Raw genomic sequence first — 21,159 nt, 5'->3', positions numbered from 1 at the left:
CTTCTGAGGCCATCAGTCCCCTAGAACTTAGAACTACTTAAACCTAACTAACCTAAGGACATCACACACACCCTTTCCCGAGGGAGGATTCGAACCTGCGACTGCAGCGGTCGCGCGGTTCCAGACTGAAGCGCCTAGAATAGCTCGGCTACAATGGCCGGCCGCAGTCGCGTATAATATAATGGATAGTCATAATATTTGCTTGGTGCATAACTTCGTAGCGTTTTTCCATAAGTTTAATAAACACAACAGATACACATAAGAGAGATTTTAGTCACGAATAACATATTATCCTTCACTATATGCAGCAGTGTTCCAATCCTTTTAGATTTCGCGATTGTGGTTTTGAGACGAATAACTCGTCGAGCCACATTCGGAGCGCATTTTCATCCCGGAAGGAAGTTCCGTGTAGACTGTTCCATAAAGAGTGATGAAGGTGAAAACTTGAGGGCGCAAGATCATACGAATAAAGTGCGTGCAGAATGACTTCCCAACCCAAATCCAGTATAGCGTTTTTCTTAGTGTAGGAGAATGTGGGCGGGCATTTTCGTGGAGTAGCATCGCTTCGCGAAGTCTTCCTATTCGTTGTTCTTGGACCGCATCTGCAAGACGTCTCAGCTGCTGACAGTGAATGTCAGCAGTGATAACACCTCGGGGAAGCAATAAGTAGTACATCACACACCCGCTGTCCCACTAGATAAATAACATTATGTCTTGCGGATGCACGCAAATCTTTTTGCGGCTGCTTTGTTTGGGCTCAACGATTCCTTGCTTCTCCTTACGTTGACATAAAGACAGTATTTCTCGTCACCAGTAACGATACAGGATAGGAATGGTCGGTGTTGTTGAAGAGCCAGTTGACGACGAACAAGCACAGATAAACATATGGGTCACCCGGTGATTTTTGTGATTTTGGCTTAGAGCATGAGGTACCCACACACTCAATTTTTGAACCTTCCTCATTGCATGCAAATGTGGCACGGTGGTTGGATGATCACAGTTCATCGCATTTGCCAGTTTTCGAGTACAGTGACGTGGATAATTGTGGATTAATGCGTCTAAACGATCTTCGTCAAATCCCGAAAGTCTTCCTGAATGTGGAGAGTCACTAATGTCAAAACGGCCCTCCTTAAAACCAGAAAACCAATTTCGTGCCGTGCTCTGTCCAGTGGCATTAACCTCACACACGTCGTAACTGTTTCTGGCTGTCTCCGCTGCTGCCCCCCCCCCCCCTCCTCTAGTGAACTCAAACAAACGAATATGTCGGATATGTTCTGGTTTCTCCACTTGGCACTCCATTTTCTAGCGTCCACGGCTCCACTCACTATGTCCAGATGACAAAGTGGCAATATGTAAACTCAAATAGCAATAGTGAACTTCAAAAGAAAAACGACAATCGGTAAATAAACATATAGAAACCGGAATTGTTGTTGTTGTGGTCTTCAGTCCTGAGACTGGTTTGATGCAGCTCTCCATGCTAGTCTATCCTGTGCAAACCTCTTCATCTCCCAGTACCTACTGCAGCCTACATCCTTCTTAATCTGCTCAGTGTATTCATCTCTTGGTCTCCCTCTACGATTTTTACCCTCCACGCTGCCCTCCAAACCGGAATACCAACATCAAAACAAAAGCGCAACGAACTTGCGCACCATTCCGACAAAACGAGCTTTCATTCTACGCCTTTCTTGTTTTGTAAAGCGCAGCTGGTGACTGGTCACTGGGAGAGGGTTCATTGCTGAGGAGACGGCGTGTGAGTGGCGGCTGGGTAGCCGCCGGATGCAGCTCGTCAACGCAGCTGGCGGCGGCAAATCGGCCCAATTGGCGGTGGCCGAGTGCCGCTGCCGCTGCCGCCCCGCGCCACGCCTGCTCCCGTCACTCCGTCCCCGGTAGCTGAGCCACCACCTCTGCGTCCGCTGGCACCTGCGTACTGCCGCCGCCGACGACGACGCTGCACGTGAGGCCATCACGTTTCGTTCACGTGAAACCCAAAGCTTCCTCTCTCGGTCGGAATTCGAGTAAAGTCCAAGGTACGCGTCAAGTTTTTTAAGAAATACCTGGCAAGTACTGTACTAAAGCAACCAGTGGTTGCTAAAAGGCGTGTTATGTCTTCGTCACGAAATATTATTTTTTCTCTCCAAAGATCTATCTCTATCTGTTAACAAAAGGAAAATAACGAAAACGTTGAAACAATACTAGTACGTATTCTACAAAGAATATACAGGAGTCAAAGGTTTTTTGGTGACAGATTTGTTTAATGCTGCACTTGGATACAGTGATCGTCAGCTATCATCTGAGTAAAGGATTCATGTGATTTGAAGCTGAAGACAAGATTAACATGCAGTAATGTAACTTCAAGGTACATGACACCATGATACTCACTAGTTGATGCTGTTCATATTTTGATTATCTGATGGTGATTTTATCGGAAACCTTCATCGAACAAATCAACCACTACAAAACCTGCAATTCCTGTACATTTTTGTAGTGACCATATTAGCCTTGTTTCAGTGTTTAAAAATATTCAGAAGTGGGCACATATCTCTTACGCAATCTTATATTACAGTCGACGAAAGTATTATACCAATACTGAAATTTTCGCGAGATATGAAGTCTTAGGTCATACAGTGCCGTATGACCTCCTTTCTTTATTTCACCTAGTTTACAACTCCACTGATAGAGGTGAATTTTAGGATGTCGAGGTGAAATGTTCTTTCCTGCGAGTGTAAGATTGTGTATTTTAGATAAAAAAAGTGAATTCTTTTTTCGACTTTGCCCTGTTTTGGACGAGTGAACTTTGTCCATCATTTTTCCAGTGACTAGATTCTATTCCTCAAATGTGATTTTCGAAGGTTAGCTATGCACTGTCTACAGTTGCATCATCTCTACTGTCACCTCAACAGTTTCTTTACATGTGTAAATATATGGAAGTTCAAGTGTCAGAATTTATGTATACACTGAATGAACCAAAAATTAATTCTTTAATCTTCTTTTGAAGCCTGGATTTTAAGTACCTTTTAATCTACTTCGTCCTGATGACTTGCTTACTATTCGCTTGTGTTTGTTGTGTCCTATACAAGATATTCAATAAAAAGACTCCTTTTTGAGTCTCAGAAAATACTGGCTTTTACTTTAGTTTTTTTGATGCAGCGCCACTGACTTCCGCCTACTGCTTTGATTTCTGCTTCCTATCTGCCGTGGAATGGTTGATCCGCATCTCATTCACAATATCGAATCCATGGATAAAATCCGTTGGATTCTTTTAAACTGTCCCAACATTATGAAAAAGTTAGATTTACCATGTGCTTTTGGTCATCATTCAATAAATGTAGCTCTATCATTCACAAAATTTCTCAAACTTAATAGTGTATAAAATTTACTGTCTCCCTCTTTTCTAGCGTGTGTACGGTCGTATGGGGTCGTCTGCTTTCAAGATTTTACAATTTTTCATTTATTTTCAACTTTTGTGGTCTGATGCCCTCGCTGTCGCCACGTCATCAGTTAACCTAACGCAGGAAAGTCGTGTGCGCCGTCTGTCTGTGAATCTTACAATCTTTCTCCCATGTGTTACCGTATTTCAAATTTTTGTGTGTCGTATTTCTCATAATGAGATTTGAGATCACCCCATAATTTGTCTAAACGATCGTGGAAAACTGCCTAAAAACTGCTGTCATTGCCAGGCTGGACAGTGCACCAGAGCAACTGTCGTTAATCTACTGCACGGATTGGACACGTATCTGGCTTACATCCTATCCTTGAAGCTAACACATTGCAAGTTAAATTACACAAGTTGATTCTTAATGCTTGGTGACTAGTTTAAGCCTAAGCTCATTATCAAACTATCCACTAAGCTATGAAACAATTACTTATACTCAGTCTATGACAACTTACTTGGTTCCTTCTGACACATTACAGTATCTGTGTTTTTTGAAAGGATGGGAACATTCATATGGTCTATAGTCCCTTGTATATCATTGGTGCTTTGCTATTTTATTCTTTCTGGTAATCTAATGCCTAACCTAAAAGCACATACAGAACCAGATATTAAGTGTCTCAGTGTTTGAAATTATTAAAATATTTCATAAATGAACTAATTTAAAAAATGCATTCAAATATCAATGTTAGTACTTTGTGCATTTATACATTCGTTTTCTTTTGCTGGGATATTTACTTTTAATTAAATTTTATGTTCAATATGTTATTAACGTAAAATATTTTCTACTTTTCGTGCCAATAGCACTGTCAGGTAGTCTTTATTTCTTTAAAATTATTTCATATTCTAATTCTCTGCATCATTTTAAAACCATCAGTAAATCTCTTTATTCTGCTGCTGAGCATGGACTGAAATACAGTCCAAGACACAAAAAACGATGCACTACGAAAGAGTTATGCGAATGGTACAGAAATCGGTAGTTGTGATGTACATGTACAGACAAAAAAATGATAGGAATTTAAGAAAAATTGGATGATTTATTCAAGAGAAAGAGCTTCACGAATTGAGCAAGTCAGTAAAACGTTGATCCACCTCTGGCTCTTATGCAAGCAGTTGTTCGGCTTGGCACGATTGACAGAGTTGTTTAATGTCCTAGTGAGTGGCATCGTGCCAAATTCTGTCCAACTGGTGCTTTACATCGTCAAAATCTCGAGCTGGTCGGAGGGCCCTTTCCATAATGCTTCAAATGGTGTCAACTGGCGAGAAATCCAGCGACGTTGCTTGCCATGGTAGGGATTGGCAAGCACGAAGAGAAGTAGTATAAACTCTCGCCGTGTGCGAAAAGGCAATGTCTTGCTGAAATATAAACCCAGGGTGGCTTACCATGAAGGCCAACAAAATGGGGCGCTAGTCATCGAGGCTCAGTTCGAAGTGGGACTCATCACTGAAGACAATTCTACTCCAGTCAATGAGTTCCAGGCCGAAGACATGATTGAAAACACTCCAGACAGCAGTTAGGTATCAACATGTCTGTCGCCCAACACCTGAGAGTGAGGGATGCCACTTCATTTTATAGCAGGACCCCTTTGGTTGTTATCTGGGGCACCCTTGCAGCACAGCGGTACATCAAGAATATTGTACACCATTTTTTATTACCTGTCACGTCAGACCATCCTAAGCTTTCTTTTCAGCAAGATAATGCCTGCCTGCACATGGTGAGAGTATGCACTGCCTGTCTTCGTACTTTCCAAATGCTGACTTAGTCAACAAAGTCGCCGGCTCTTTCTGCAATTGAGAACTTCTGGATCATTTTAGGAAGGGCCCTTCAACCATATCGGGACTATGACGATCTAACGCTACAATTGAACAGAATTTGGTACGATATCCCTGAAGTATCCCGGAGGGCATCAAACAACTCTATCAATCAATGCCAAGCCGAACAGCTGCTTGCATAAGCGTCAGAGGCAGACCAGCGCCTTATGACCGGTCAATTTGTGATGCTCTTACTCTTGAATAAATTATGTAATTCTTCTGAAATTTTAATCATTTGTTTTTTTGTACACATACAACATATCAATCGGATAATCCCTTCAAGGTACGTCATTTTTTCGTTGCATTCGGATAATTCCTTCTTGGCGCGCCATTTGTTTTTATCTTAGAGTGTGTATTAGACGATAAGTTAGCCATACAATAGGATGAAACTTAGCTCAATTTTGACTAGCAGACATTATTATATTTTGATTAATAGATGTTACTACAATTTTGCTAAGAACTTTTTCAAAGAATTTGTACCATGACTCAAATTCTATTTTAATGATTTTAATTTTACAGAGAGAACAAAATTTAATTATTTTCTTCTCTGTTTTATTTAATTCTGATTTAAATCCTAAAATATTGTTCAAATATTATTAATAGTACTGTAACAGAAACTGTAATCAGTTTCATACACCTTTAGTAGATCGAGCACAATTCCAGTTTTACACATCAGTGTCATAGCTTCAGGACGAAAGCAACTTTCACAATATGTGTTAATACCAAGTAACATAGCTCGATAAAACTTGGACGACACGTAGAAAGAACTGCTACAGTATTGTCTAGAAAGTACCCGAAAGAAATGCGCAGTGAGACGAACAGAAATGAGACTTTTATTCTGAAACAATAATTAGACTGAAGTCAGTATTTATGGTGGTCAGTGGACATTACAAAAGATAGGAAAAGGTTCTTAATAGAGTGTGTGATCACCGTGGACAGCAATGAATGCTCTGCAACATATTCTCATGCTGGCCAGAAGGTTGGTAAAAGGTTTTTGTTAGGGCGTTCCATTACTCCACCAGTGCGGTTGACAACTGCTGAACGCTCTTTGGTAGTGCGTGTGAACGTGCTGCAAAAGTCTCCCTAAGGCATCCGACACATGCTCGATGTGATTTAAGTCGGAGGAAAGTGCAGACCGGTCAATTCGTCGAGTATCCTCTCGTTCCAAGAGGTCCCCCACCTGTACGAACGATGCCGTTACGCATTGTCGTCAATAGAAATGAAGTCAGGCCTAGTGCAACCCTGAAAAGACGCACTTGGAAAAGGTGTACACTGTCGCAATAACGTTGACTATTGAGTGTACCATTTTCAAACATTTGGAGGTAAGTACGCCCATATAACAGTATGCTTCCCTATACCATAGCAACTGGACCACCAAAACAATCATGTTGACAGTGTTCCTCGGTGCATTCATATGGCGAGAGGTGGGAAGACGTAATGTACCTAGGAACACTTTCGAAGCTCAAAGTGAAGCACTCAGGCTCCATCACCTGTAACGATCTTCGACAGATAGGTCTTTTCATTGATCTCATACAGCTTCAACATATCAGATGGGACGGTTTTTGTTTGAATCGTGTGGTCCGTTTTGAGCATTCGAAGTGTCCATCTTGAACACCCTTTTCCACAAAGAGTTCCAATCATAGTACAGGATGCCAACGTTCACCGATAATTTTAAGGACAATTGTCCAGTTGTGACGGGTTGGTCCGCACAAATAATGGCATTCACACGATTTGTCACGTTTGGAACAGTAGCTGTGACAGGATGTTCCGTGTGTGGCCGTCATGATGCTCAGTTTCTGTCATTCCTGACGCTATAACTCTCTTTATCCATCGCTCAACAGTACTGCACCAAAAGCGTAGCAAGAATATAATTACAGCATGTTGTTTGTACATAGTGTCTTGCACAGATGTCATTTTGTTTTTCCAGTATGGCTCCGCCAGCTGCTGGAGACTAAAAGGACTTTTTCCTATATTTTTTTAACAGCTGTAAAAATTTAGTTAAAGTTCTTAATGAATGTTACAGACGGTTCAACTAGTCAGAGATTGTTCGCAAATCATTTATGAAAAATTACAGATATAACCAACACCTTTAACAGAAGATCTCTAGTGGTTCTTGTAACATTGGCATAAAAAACATACATAATTCATCATCTTAACAATATACTTTTTCATGTCGGTTTATAGGGAACGGTATTGGAATGTATGGGTGTTCCTTTCAAAGTATGTTCATGGTAATTACCACATCATTATTGAAGAAACAGAAACTTCATTTCAACTGAAGGTATAATTTCCTCATACACAAGTTAAAGGAAGCAGAGTGTCAAGTTTGGCTGCTCCAAAACTTATCACAAATAACCAAACTGGTCCTCAACTTCCTCTTCCAACAAAGTACTTGTGTGGGTGTTTTTATTCTTATGAAGAAGCTGAATCTATAGTAAGTTTCGAACTTGTCCCCACTTGCTTACTTCAGAAGTTTAATAATTACATTCTTTTCAAAACATTTTGGAACTTACTTAGTTACACAAATTTTGCTCATAATTGTGTGTTTCTTTTGCTCGGTTCTTTGACCTGAAATCAACTAGAGTGCCACTAGAATTTCACCATTTCATGCAAAGCCATTTAAAATTTAGTAATAAGGACTCTCCAGATCATCTTTTTGCATTGTTCCCATTTGCAATTAGTTTAATTTCTTCTGGAAAAAATGGCTCTGAGCACTATGGGACTTAATATCTAAGGTCATCAGTCCCCTAGAACTTAGAACTACTTAAACCTAACTAACCTAAGGACATCACACAACACCCAGCCATCACGAGGCAGAGAAAATCCCTGACCCCGCCGGGAATCGAACCCGGGAACCCGGGCGTGGGAAGCGAGAACGCTACCGCACGACCACGAGATGCGGGCTTTCTTCTGGAAACTATAATAGTTCTTCAAGTATTATTTCCAGCTCCTCACTTAATTTTCTGCTTTCATTACCTTATTATGTTTCTCATCTGTAATCACTGTGCTCCATGTGATCCCTAAAGTGATTGTCTAATATTTTATATCACATTTTTTGTTATTAATATCCTGTGTGATACAAATGTTTATCATTTCTTATTAGCGTCATAAATTTACGGTTTGTGGAATTCCTTGTACTTCAAGTCTTTCCTCCCAGCTTTTGTCTTCACTATTTTTAGCCAACTTTTGCCGATCTGATCGCTTCCCCTTACCTATGAAAATTGGTTTTCGCTGTTTTACTGCTTTTCATTTTTATGATATGGCCATACCAGTGGTGTTTTTGGTGGTTATTTTCTGTTTGATTAATTTTATTCGAATTTTTTATTATATTGTTGTACCATCTAACTTACCCTTGTTTGTTTCTACTGTTTCTACATTGATAACAAAATGATTTGTAACATAAAGGCATTTGGCTAATTGTCGTTTTGCAAATTTTATTCTTTGATTCATACATATACTTAAATATGAGGACAAGGGAATTCATTATTCTTTGTTTCACACTGCGGACATAAGTCGTAATTAGATCCAGGGGACATGATTTTAAATCAGATTTAAAACTTGCTTCGCTTCCTTTCGGATATATTATTGCCCAAATGATGAAAAATTTTTATTGCTGAATATTGAACTCGTTTCTGAGCCACTGACAAGTTTAACAATGGGTAGTAAAGGTCATTTTTCCCAGTAGTGTTCTAGATGTCAAATTCACCGTTCCTCTCAAATTGTGATGGATTATTTATGACGAATTTCAGTAGCGAATATATGTATTGTGACGGCGGAGTTAAAATGTCTAGTTCCTTGAAGTGATATCTACATAAACACCACATATTATTCTTACTACTCAGTTACGTGCAATGGATACTTTCTTTGTAAGTAATGAGTTACACCAGAAAATTATGCTGGAAAACATTACTGAATGGGAATACGCAAAATACGTTATCAGGTTGATACGTTTGTTTCCAAGATTAGCAGTTACACGAAGAAGAAAATTAGCTGAACTTAATTGTTTGAGAAGCTTAGTAATATGCTTTTTCCAGCTCGAATTTTCATCAATAAGTACGCCAAAACGTTTGGAGCATTCTACTCCATTTACCGACTCCTGATCAAGTGCTACGTCAGTTGTTGGTGTGACTATTTGTTGTACAGAAGTGAAAGTACTGTGACTTTTCTAAATTTAGGGGGAATCCTTCTTCCGAGAACCATTTAATAATTCTTGGAAAGTATCATTTACCAACTCTTCTCTTGTTTTCGCTCAAATGGGATTTATTATAACGTTAGTATTATCTGCAAAAGTAGCAATTTTGCTTGCTGAATGTTACGTGGAAGGTCATCTACGTATATAAGGGACAGAAGTGGATACAAAATTGAACCACGTGAGACTTCCTTTGTCATTTTACCCTGTTCATTAAAATTGTCTACCTTTCTGGAATTGTATTAATTTTCAGCACAAAATTTCCCGTTCTGTTTGTCAAGTATTATCCAAACCAACTCCATAAAACTTGAGTTTTTCTAAGAGAGTAACATGATCTACACAATCCACTTACGTGTGCGACAACTTTTGAGTACATAGTTTTTTCGAATATTTTGGAAAATATATGTCAATAAGGAAATAGAGTACTACGAGATTGGGGCAAATGAAAACCTTAAATTTGTAATAACAAATCGAAATTTCGCGCCGTTATCCTGTAAGTTGATAAGCGTGCTACAAACAGCGTGCAGAATGGCCTGTAGGTGGCAGCATAGTGCAGATGCACACATACCGTCGCAGTATCAGAACAAAGATGGCCGCCCAACTTGCGGGTTGCACCAGGGAAGAACAGCGTTCTGTTATTCGGTTTTTGCGTAGTGAAGGTGTGAAATCTATTGAAATTCATCGACGAATGAAGATTCAGTACAGTGATGCATGTTTGTCACAGCAGCAAGTCTACGAATGGAGTAGGAAGTCCGAAAATGGTGTGACTTCAGTGGAAGATGCTCCTCGTCCAGGTCAGGCACAACGAGATGTGACTCCACAGAACGTTGCAGCAGTTGAAGCCATAGTGAAGGAAAACCGCCGAGTGACACTGAATGACATTGCAGCATATTTACAGATTAGTCATGGGTCAGCACACCACATTGTGCATGATGTGCTCCAGTTTCACAATGTTTATCCAAGATGGGTGCCAAGGCAGCTGACTCCTGAAATGAGAGAACGACGTGTTGATGCTTGTGAAGAACTTCTTCAGAGCTTTGAACGAGAACAAGAATCGTTACTGGGGATGAAACGTGGGTTCACTTCCACCAACCAGAAATGAAGAGAGCGAGCAAGGAATGGTGCCATTCGTCATCACCAAAACCAAAGAAGTTTTGAACAGAACCATCAGCAGGGAAGGTTATGCTGACTCTCTTATGGGACGAAACAGGCGTCATTTTGGAGCCTAGAGTGACCACAGTCACCAGTGCATCTTACACAGATCTCCTAAAAATTCATCTGCGGCCTGCAATCAAATCAAAGCGACTTGGATTGCTGTCAGTAGGTGTCGTTTTGCAACGATAATGCTAGGCCCCTCACTGCCCTACAACAGTTGCAAGAATCACAGACCTGCATTTTGAGTGTCTTCCTCATCCACCATACTCACCAGACCTTGACCCAAGTGATTTCCATGTGAAACTTCCTGGCAGATTAAAACTGTGTGTCGAACCGAGACTCGAACTCGGGACCTTTGCGTTTCGCGGGCAAGTGCTCTACCAACTGAGCTACCCAAGCTCGACTCACGCCCCGTCCTCACAGCTTTACTTCTGCCAGTACCTCGTCTCCTACCTTCCAAACTTTACAGAAGCTCTCCTGCGAACCTGCAGAACTAGCACTCCTGAAAGAAAGGATATTGCAGAGACGTGGCTTAGCCACAGCCTGGGGGATGTTTCCAGAATGAGTTTTTCATTCTGCAGTGGAGTGTGCGCCGATATGAAACTTCCTGGCAGATTAAAACTTTCTGCACGCTGTTTGTAGCACGCTTATCAGCTTACAGGATAACGGCGTGAAATTTCGATTTGTTATTACAAATTTAAGGTTTTCATTTGCCCCAATCTAGTAGTACTCTATTTCCTTATTGACATATTTTTTCCAAAATCGTCGCACACTCCGCTGCAGAGTGAAAATCTCATTCTGGATTTCCATGTGTTTGGAACACTCAAAGAAGCAATGGGAGGAAAGAAGTTCCGTTCTGATGAAGAGGTACGCCACGCGGTGCATGAGTCGTTGCACAGACTACCAAAAGAATTTTTTTCTAAGGGAATTTATGCACTTTGTAACCGCTGGAGGACTTGCATTGAGCGTTGGGGAGATTATGTTGAAAAGTGATACAGCTTTGTACCACTTCTGCACAATAAATAATTAAAAAAATTGAGGTTTTCATTTGACTCACCCTTGTGTCTTGTGTAAGTACAGCGTACAAAGAAACCACCGGGATTCAGCGTCACAGCTTAAATTACTATTACATCAGCTTTTAGGTAGCTGAATGATTTCATGCACATTTGTTAGTAACAACGGTATTAAGAGCAGTGTTTCTTGATGTGAGTAGCACGTTCCTCGGTGCAAGAAGACGGCGGGATCTCCACCAGCGCGCAGCCAGTTGGGGAGAGCGGGCAGCTCGCGTTCCCGTGCCTTGCGGCGTCGCCCGTGCTGGTAGGTGGAGCAGCATGTGGAGCAGCCTGCCGGCGCCGCTGCTGCTGCTGCTGGCCCTCTGCCTGTCGACGGCCGCTCCAGGCGCCTGGCTGCTGGCCAGCCCCGAGCCGGCCTCCGTGTGGATGCGAGAGCTCGTCTCCCCTGCCGCAGACCTCAACCTCGAAAAGGTATGCCCCAGATACCCTCCAATGGCCTCTCTTGCAACCATTTTTGCTGAAGGGCGGATATCGATTTCAAACTTTCTCAGTTAACATTCAGAAGATGAAGAAGTGAGGAAACCAAATATCCTGAAAACGGCAAGGAATGCTAGAAAATTGCAAGATGTGTTTAGCAGGGAACAATTCCCAGTTGCTCGCCGGAGGGCTAACCGGTATGGATGTGCCTCCAGTCTGACCAGCTGCAGAAGACATTCTGGCCAGGCTGTGGCGCCCGTTCACAAGCTGAGTAGTTAATTTCGTGTTCCGTGGATCATTTTGCACGGTAAATTGCAATGATATGGAACGAATCACGTTACATTCGCATCGCTCATTAATCTGTAAGTATGCCGCGCGGGATTAGCCGAGCGGTCTGGGGCGCTGCAGTCATGGGCTGTGTGGCTGGTCCCGCCGGAGGTTCGAGTCCTCACTCGGGCATGGGTGTGTGTGTGTGTGTTTGTCCTTGGGATAATTTAGGTTAAGTAGTGTGGAAGCTTAGGGACTGATGACCTTAACAGTTAAGTCCCATAAGATTTCACCCACACAATCTGTAAGTATGTTTACATACTGAGAATCTCTAAAGGTTTTTTTAATATACAGATACGAGTTAGTAATTCATACCCACCACCTTTTCCACATCACAATAATACAAATTCTTCTTCGGAACAGAAGGAGCTGTCAAGGAGGAACTTCTCCAGTTTGTTTTAAATTTTTACTTTTCTCTCTGTCACACATTTCATATCACTGAGTAAGTGATCAAGAAGTTTTGTTGCAGCATTATGCACCCATTTTTGTGTTGAAGACAATCTTAGTGTGGTGTAACGAATGTGATTTTCCCTTGTGGTACTGCAATTATGTACATCCGTGTTCCTATTGAAGTGTAGTGAATTACACACAGTAAACTTTATGAGGGAAGAAATGCATTGTGAAGCAGTAGTCAGAGTGCCCAACTCCTTAAAAAGACGTCTACAAGATGATCACGCATGAGCACCACACGTTATTCTTAGAGCACGTTTTTGAGCTATGAAGACTTCAAAATGGTTCAAAAGGCTCTAAGCACTATGGGACTTAACATCTGAGGTCATCAGTCCCATAGACTTAGAAGTACTTAAACCCTACTAACCTAAGAACATCACACACATCCATGCCTGAGGCAGGATTCGAACCTGCGACCGTAGCAGCAGCGCGGTTCCGGACTGAAGCGCCTAGAACCGCTCGACCACTATGAAGACTTCCTTCCTGAAAAATGAGTTACCTCAGGACAGTATTCCATATGATATTCCTGAATGAAAACATGCGAAATACGTTAGTTTACTAATTTGTCTCTCCCCAAGATTTCCTGAAGCGCCGATGTGGCTGAACTATGTTGTTCTAGGAGTTCCAAAATGTGCTTTTTTCACTTTAAATTCTCGTCAGTGGGAAGTTCCCACACTATTTATTATTTCCTCACTATGTGTTAAACGTATCATTTGTGTAGTACCCCTAATGTTTACCATTTTTTCTCTTTCTGCATGTATGCTTGGACTGATTACAATACAAGTGTCACCTGCAAATATAATTAACTCTGTTTGATGTATTTTAGACGGAAGGTCATTTACATGTGTGAAGAACAATAGTGGACTTAAGGGAGAGCCTTGGGAAACTGCATAAGTGATTTCTCCCTAGTCGGAATTATGTACCCGGACTATATTGGTGGAACTGCTAAGTGCAAAGTTCCGAATTCTTTTGGTTGGATATGACATCATCCATTTGTTGGCTATTCTATCAATCCCATACAACTTCAATCAGTCTAGGAGAAAACTGTGATTCTCACAGTCAAATGACTTAAGTAGGTTGCAGAAAATACCAAGTGGCGCTGTTTCATTACTTAATGGTTGTCAAATTTGGTGGGTGAACACGTGAAAAGCATTCTCAGTAGAGAAACTCTTCTGAAACTCAAACTGTGATTTGCCGAGCATATTATTGTTACTAAGGAGAGATGCTGTTCCAGAATACATCATCTTTTCAAAAATTCACTATTGATATCTGTCTTATCACCTTTCTTAAAGAGGGGTGTAATAACAACACATTTCAGTGTCTCTGGGAATCTGCAGTGAGCCAGTGACGCGTTACATATTTAAGATAAGATAGAGCTTATTACAGAGGAACAAATCTTTACACACACCATGAAAACCAGATGAGCTTTTATTTTTGAATGAATGTATAATTTTCTAAATTTCCTTAGGAGAAGCTAGTGATACATTCACATGATTGAAATTTATGAGTGTTACGTTTTCAACCTACTGCACTGATTTTTCTCTTCAACTGTTTGTCCATGACTGTACCTGCTATCAACAACAAACCCGTCATAGTTCGTGCGTCCACAGGCAGAACAAGAAGCTGAGTAGAGCGTGATGGAAGAAGGAAACATGCCCTCTAGGAAAGAAAATAAAAACCATAATGGAAACACTAACTTGCTGATCAGAAAGAAACAGTATTTCCCCAATTTACACACTTGCCTAGCCATAGTCAGCAGACACTTGCCTAGCCATAGTCAGCAGACCTCTGTTCAACACCGGAGTGAAATACAAATAATAGTGACAGCATCTTACGATTTTATATCGTGTCAATTATGACGTTACCTAGTGTGTTTGAGTTTGTTGCTATTACAGTTCTTAAGTCATCTGGGTAACATATGAACTTTCCAAATTTTGACAGTTTCATCTAAAATTATGTATTTTTCAGAATTGCAAATTCTTGCAAGTTAAGCTAAAACGAGGTACTAAGCACTAATGTAAAAAATATTATTATGATTATAGTGAAACATTGTATAAAGGGTAATTCGGCTTCCCTACGGTTGTGTTTTATGCAGCCCACAACACCACGTCCAAGATTTTCACATTCTCCCGCTCGCTACTAGCAAACTATTAGTCTTAAACAAAAAATTAATGCAGTTAAATTTTGTACTGGGATACATTTTGGATGGAGCCCACGGGTTTTCAGTTATTCATGAAAAACGCATTTTTTAAGGTCACTTTTGTATGTTTTTCTTGAATAATTCGAAAACTACGGTCTCTACCGAAAACGAATCCCAGTAAAAAATTTAACTTTATTATATTTCTCACAAAAAAGGTCTCGTTCATTTATACACTATGAGATCAAAAGTATCCGGACAACTGGCTGAAAGTGACTTTGTGGTGCTTTTATGCTGGAATTCAATATGGAGTTGGTCCACCCTTAGAACTGATGACAGCTTCCACTCTTGCAGGCATACGTTAAATCAGGTGCTGGGCGGTTTCTTGCGGAATTGCAGCCCATTCTTCACGGAGTGCTGCTCGGACGAGAGGTATCGATTTCGGTCGGTGAGGCCTGGCACGAAGTCGGCTTTCCAAACATCCCAAAGTTGTTCTATAGGATTCAGGTCAGGGATCTGTGCAGGCCAGTCGATTACACGGATGTTACTGTCGTGTAACCACTTCGCCACATTCCGTGCATTATGAACAGTGCTCGATCGTGTTGAAAGATGCAATCACCATCCCCGAATTGCTCTTCAACAGTGGGAAGCAAGAAGGTGCCTAAATCATTAATGTAGGCCTGTACTGTGATAATGCCACGCAAGACAACAAGGGGTGCAAGCTCTCTCCATGAAAAACACGACCACACCATAACACCACTGCCTCCAAATTTTACTGCTGGCACTACACACGCTGGCAGATGACGTTCACTGGGCATTCACCATACCCACACCCTGCCATCGGATCGCCACATTGTGTACCGTGATTCGTCACTCCACACAACGTTTTTATACTGTTCAATCGTCCGTTGTTTACGCTCCTTACACCAAGCGAGGCGTCGTTTGACATTTACCGGCGTGATGTGTGGCTTATGAGCAGCCGCTCGACCATGAAGTCCAAGTTTTCTCACCTCCCGCCTGTCATAGTACTTGCAGTGGATACTGACGCAGTTGTGTGATGGTCTGGATAGACGTCTGCTCATTACACATTACGACCCTCTTCATGTGTCGGCGGTCTCTGTCAGTCAACAGACGAGGTCAGCCTGTACCCTTTTGTGCTGTACGTGTCCCTTCACGTTTCCACATCACTGTCACATCGGAAACAGTGGACCTAGGGATATTTAGGAGTGCGAAAATCTCTCGTACAGACGTATGACGCAAGTGACACCCAATCACCTGACCACGTTCGAAGTCCGTGAGTTCCGTGGAGCACCCCATTCTGCTCTCTCACGATGTCTAATGACTACTGCGTACCTGGCAGTAGGTGGCAGCACAATGCACCTAATATGAAAAACGTATGATTTTGGGGTGTCCGGATACTTTTGATCACATAGGAAAAAAATAGTACATCCTTTTAGAGGTTTCAGTTCACTCAAGATTTATTGTTGCAACGGTGCATATGGAGTACATGAAATGAATACATGCAGATCAATAGCACAAGCGGCTCTGAGGTACTAGTTATCGACCCATGGTGAAACATCCATATTAGTTGCGTTGTAGCCTCCATAGATGGCAACGCAGACGCTGACTCTGGCATCCAGCCGATCGTACAGGTGGCGATTATTGTCCTAGGATACGTTGAGCCATGCCTGCTCGGCCTGGTCACGTAATTCTGTAAGAGTCGTTTGGATGACGCGTCGCTCAAGTCACTTCTTGTCCCACCCATGCTCGATTGGAGATCATGTTGGCACGTCTTGCAGAGAACGCTGAGTAGCACACGCAGTGTGTGGGCAAGAATTATCCTGTGGGAACAAAACATCACCTGCCTGTTGGAAGAAGGGCAGAAGAACGAGTCTAACAACATTCTGTACGTACCGAGCGCTGATTGACGACCCCACCAGGAGCACAAAAGGTGAAGGCCTGGGACGGGGCCAGTGTGTATTGGACGAATGCACTCTATGTGAGAGCACTCACCAGGTCTACATCATACCTGAAAATGACCTTCACTTGCATACAGGCAGGATCTGCTTTCTTCGTCTTCATGGCATGATTGCCTCCTTGTTTTACAAGTTTGCGCCACACTAAATCTTCTGGCTGTTAGCATTCCCTATTAACGGGTAGACACAGATGGCGCTCGGGTAACTATGCCACTACACTATTTGTTGGCGGATGACGTTGAAACCATTATCAGTACAACTACTATTCCCCAGGTGGCAAATGCCGTCATCGGACCAAGTTGGACGACATCTTTTCAGGTGTACTAATTTTTTATCCGGCAGTGCAGTTTGCACGTAACGAACGAGAGAATATGAAAATCTTACGCATCACATTTAAGGGTTTTGCGGGTTGCATTAAACGCAATCGTAGGGTAGCTGAATCTCCCTGTATACTCAGTGGTTATTCTTCTTCTTCTTATTCTTATTTCGTATAGGCCAACTAAGGACCACGACATTCAACTATTACGTTTGGAGTGGGCTTTGAGGTTTAACCAGTAGTTACACATTCTCTGGCTGTTTTGTTCCTTCCTCTCCAGTGTACAGAGGGCACCAGTCTTCTTTCTCGGTAGTCTGTCCTAGAACCACTTTTGTCTAAGCGTCTTCCTGACTATTGTCCGGTCCTTCAAGTTTCCTTCTGTTATTTCCAATTCCTGAAGATCTTTCTCGACTTCCATCAATCACTGTGACTTGGTCTTCCTCTTTTGCCAGTAACAGAGAAGCTGGATGGTCAGTCTGTCACGATGCATCCTGTAAAGGTGTCCATAAAATGCTAGACGTCTTTTCCTAGCTACATGTGTGATTCTTTCACAGTATTCGTAGAGCTCTCGGTTGGGTCACCTCTTATAACTGTCGCCTTCCTTTATTGGCCCCAGTATCTTCCTCATTATCTTTCTCTTCTGGATGTAGAGATTTTCAGTAAGTCCCTTCCCATTGAGTATTAAAGATTCTGAAGCATTTAAGGCTTCAGGACGGATGATTGTCTGGTAGTGCTTCAAATGGCTCTGAGCACTATGGGTCTTAACATCTGAGGTCATCAGTCCCCTAGAACTTAGAACTACCTAAACCTAACTAACCTAAGGACATCGCAAACAACCATGACCGTGGCAGGATTCGAACCTGCGACCGTAGCAGTCACGCAGTTCCGGACTGAAGCGCCTAGAACCGCACGGCCACCGCGGCCGGCTGGCAGTGCTTCAGTTTAGGGTTACAGGAGAGACATTTTTTATTCTAAGTGTTCTTGGTCAGCTGGTACGCCAGCTCTAGCTTGTTGACTCGAGTTGATAGTGCTGTTCCTGCAGATAGATTAGGTTCCAGCGATTCTCCCAAGTACTTAAACCTGTTGGTTTTCTTGATATCTCCCTGGTCTAGATACAGTGTACTAGGAGATTTACCTATGTTAGTCACATACTGCTTTTTTTAAACAGTACATGAAGCCCAACCTTTGCAGCTTGCTGTCTGAGAACTTTGAGTTGTTTCACTGAAGTTTCTGTTGAATCTGATAGAAGTGCTAGGTCATCGGGAAATGCCAGGCAATCAACATTGAGCCCATTGCACTTCTGTCCCAGAGAGATACCATTTAGAATCCCCTCTCGAGCTAAATCCTTCCGCCACTCTCTTATTACCTTTTCCAGCGCACAGTTGAAGAGCACAGGGGACAGACCATCTCCCTGTCTTACTCATGATCTGATATCAAAAATATTTGATAGTGTTCGTCTGAACTTTACTCGTGACCTGGTGTTGCTTAAAGTCTGTTGGATAAGACTGTGGGTCTTCTCATCTAGCCCTAATTCTTGCAGGATCTTCATTGGTTATTATTATTATTAAAATCCTAGGCATCTGTGGTACGTTAAAACTGATGCTGAGAGCAAATTGTATTTGTTGTGATTCTTCCTATGCACACTCGTACCAGACTGTTCACCCGAGGTTTATTTCGTCAAATTGTATTTGTGTTAAAATGGTTCAAATGGCTCTGAGCACTATGGGACTTAACAGCTGAGGTCATAAGTCCCCTAGAACTTAGAACTGCTTAAACCTAACTAACCTAAGGACATCACACACGTCCATGCCCGAGGCAGGATTCGAACCTGCGACCGTAGCGGTCGCGCGGTTCCAGACTGAAGAGCCTAGAATCGCCCGGCCACTCCGGCCGGCGTATTTGTGTTAGGACGGGGGAAGGGGGGGTGGGGGGTCAAGAAACAAGAATCTCTCACCGCCCTCTCGAACCAAACCCTTGATGTGTGGATGTGTTAAAGGACATAGGAAAACTCTGTAACTGCCCTAAGTAAGAAGAATCTACCAAAAATAACTATTTCCACTGTATTGTTGACAACAATGTCACTGTGTCGTGACATTATTATTGAGAAGTTTGCTATTCGTTATCAGAAGATTGAATAAATGAAGTTTAACATAGGCCTAGATGGATAAAAAGTAAGCAAACTGTTTATTATTTTAACAGTGATCGCCATACCTGCTAACAGATTTATCCCACTGTGAGACAAGACGGTCAGTACCTTCATGGAAAAATGTTTACGGCTGCCTACGAAACAGTGACTGTACCCAGGCGCGCACTCTTCGTTCGAAAAAAATCGACATCCACGAATGTTTTTCTTCGTGGCAACAAAACTATGGAAGTCGTATGGGGAGAGTTCGGGACTGTGTGGAGGATGTGTAAGGGTTTCCCAGCGATAGTTCTGCAGTGTAGTCGAGATGCTGCAGAAGTTATGTTTTTTCCCATCTGTTTGATTTTCATTCGGCTGCCCTTTTAATAACAAAAGATAAAGAATAAATTTTAAATGGACGCTCTGCTATTGGTGGTCCCGGATGATACAGTATTAGAATTACTGTAGATATAAAAAAAAGTAATCTAAATGTTTCTCAACTACCTACTTAGATGTATCTCATTGCACGTAGAGATCTTTAGGGTTTAAACAACGCAATACAATCCATCGGAATAATTGAATTCCGGGTTCTAAATGAATTGGCCCCATTACTTACACGCTTTATTTATAAAAGAAATCTAATTACTTTTCAACCAATACCCGTCACACTTATTCATGGTTTAGGCATTTCATGAGCAAACTGATGGGTACTTTAAAGTTTTATCCATTCTGGATTTGGAATACTGCGACTGTCTTGTTAAAGGTTTCAGGAATTACTGCAACCAATCGCCGTTTTTTCTTCAATTTTTATTTATTCATGACCGGTTTCGAATTGCCTGGCGATTCATCATCAGATGATACAATTTAGTTTGCAGTATTGTGGGATGCCCGACCCCCACCACACTCCAAAATAACTTGTATCATCTGATGATGAATCGCCAGGCGATTTGAAACCGGTCATGAATAAATAAAAATTGAAGAAAAAACGGCGATTGGTTGCAGTAATTCCTGAAACCTGATGGGTACTTATTGCTGAATCTTCCCCGATTTAATCCAACACTCTTAATTTATAATGTATGGCCAATTTCGGTCGAGAATCTTGGCCAAATCTCTGTTAACGATCCAGTTTCTATTAAGTTCCTAACCACGAAGATAATTTTTTTGAACCAGAACGAAGCCTGTTGCGAAACATTTCTCTGCATTTTCATTCGGCTTTTCGGGCACTACATCCTTATATACCACACATATATGTCTATCTGCTGATTCCTGTAACGGGTAATGTTTCAAATTTGACAACCAGTCATAAATTGTGAACGACGGGAAACTCCACAGCGGACGGGACACAAACGACAACCGTGGATTACTTTTCGTGGCAATGCCAAATAACAAGTAGTTACATGTTATGAAACAAAATGGCCGAGCGGTTCTAGGCGCTACAGTCTGGAACCGCACGACCGCTACGGTCGCAGGTTAGAATCCTGCCTGGAGCATGGATTTGTGTGATGTCCTTAGGGTAGTTAGGTTTAAGTAGTTCTAAGTTCTAGGGGACTGATGACCTCAGAAGTTAAGTCCCATAGTGCTCTGAGCTATTTGAACCATTTTAAAACAAAAGTTGTTAACAAACAAGTGCTACACACGTATTGCCAATCTAAGATCTTCGTACCGGGTGGTCAAGCTACAAAGCTCTTTAATGCAGTGCTGTACTGGTGGGGAAAGAGCTGTTTGGTCAACAGGGTGGCGCAGTGGTTAAGACAC

The 21,159-nt window shown here is 41.9% G+C and overlaps 1 protein-coding gene across 1 annotated transcript in view; it reads left to right on the top strand.

Moving 5' to 3' along the window:
• The first annotated feature begins 1,839 nt into the window (after positions 1–1,839).
• Positions 1,840–21,159, top strand: part of LOC126251483 (uncharacterized) — a 42,049-nt gene continuing 22,729 nt past the window's right edge. The window contains exons 1-2 of the mRNA XM_049951931.1: positions 1,840–2,027; positions 11,800–12,070. Of these exons, the coding sequence (XP_049807888.1) occupies positions 11,918–12,070 (153 nt within the window). The 5' untranslated portion in view covers positions 1,840–2,027; positions 11,800–11,917. The remainder of the gene's footprint in view (positions 2,028–11,799; positions 12,071–21,159) is intronic.

Source organism: Schistocerca nitens, chromosome 4, assembly GCF_023898315.1.
Source record: "Schistocerca nitens isolate TAMUIC-IGC-003100 chromosome 4, iqSchNite1.1, whole genome shotgun sequence".
In the NCBI taxonomy this organism is placed as follows: Eukaryota; Metazoa; Arthropoda; class Insecta; order Orthoptera; family Acrididae; genus Schistocerca; species Schistocerca nitens.
This window is presented reverse-complemented; position numbering and strand designations above follow the sequence as displayed.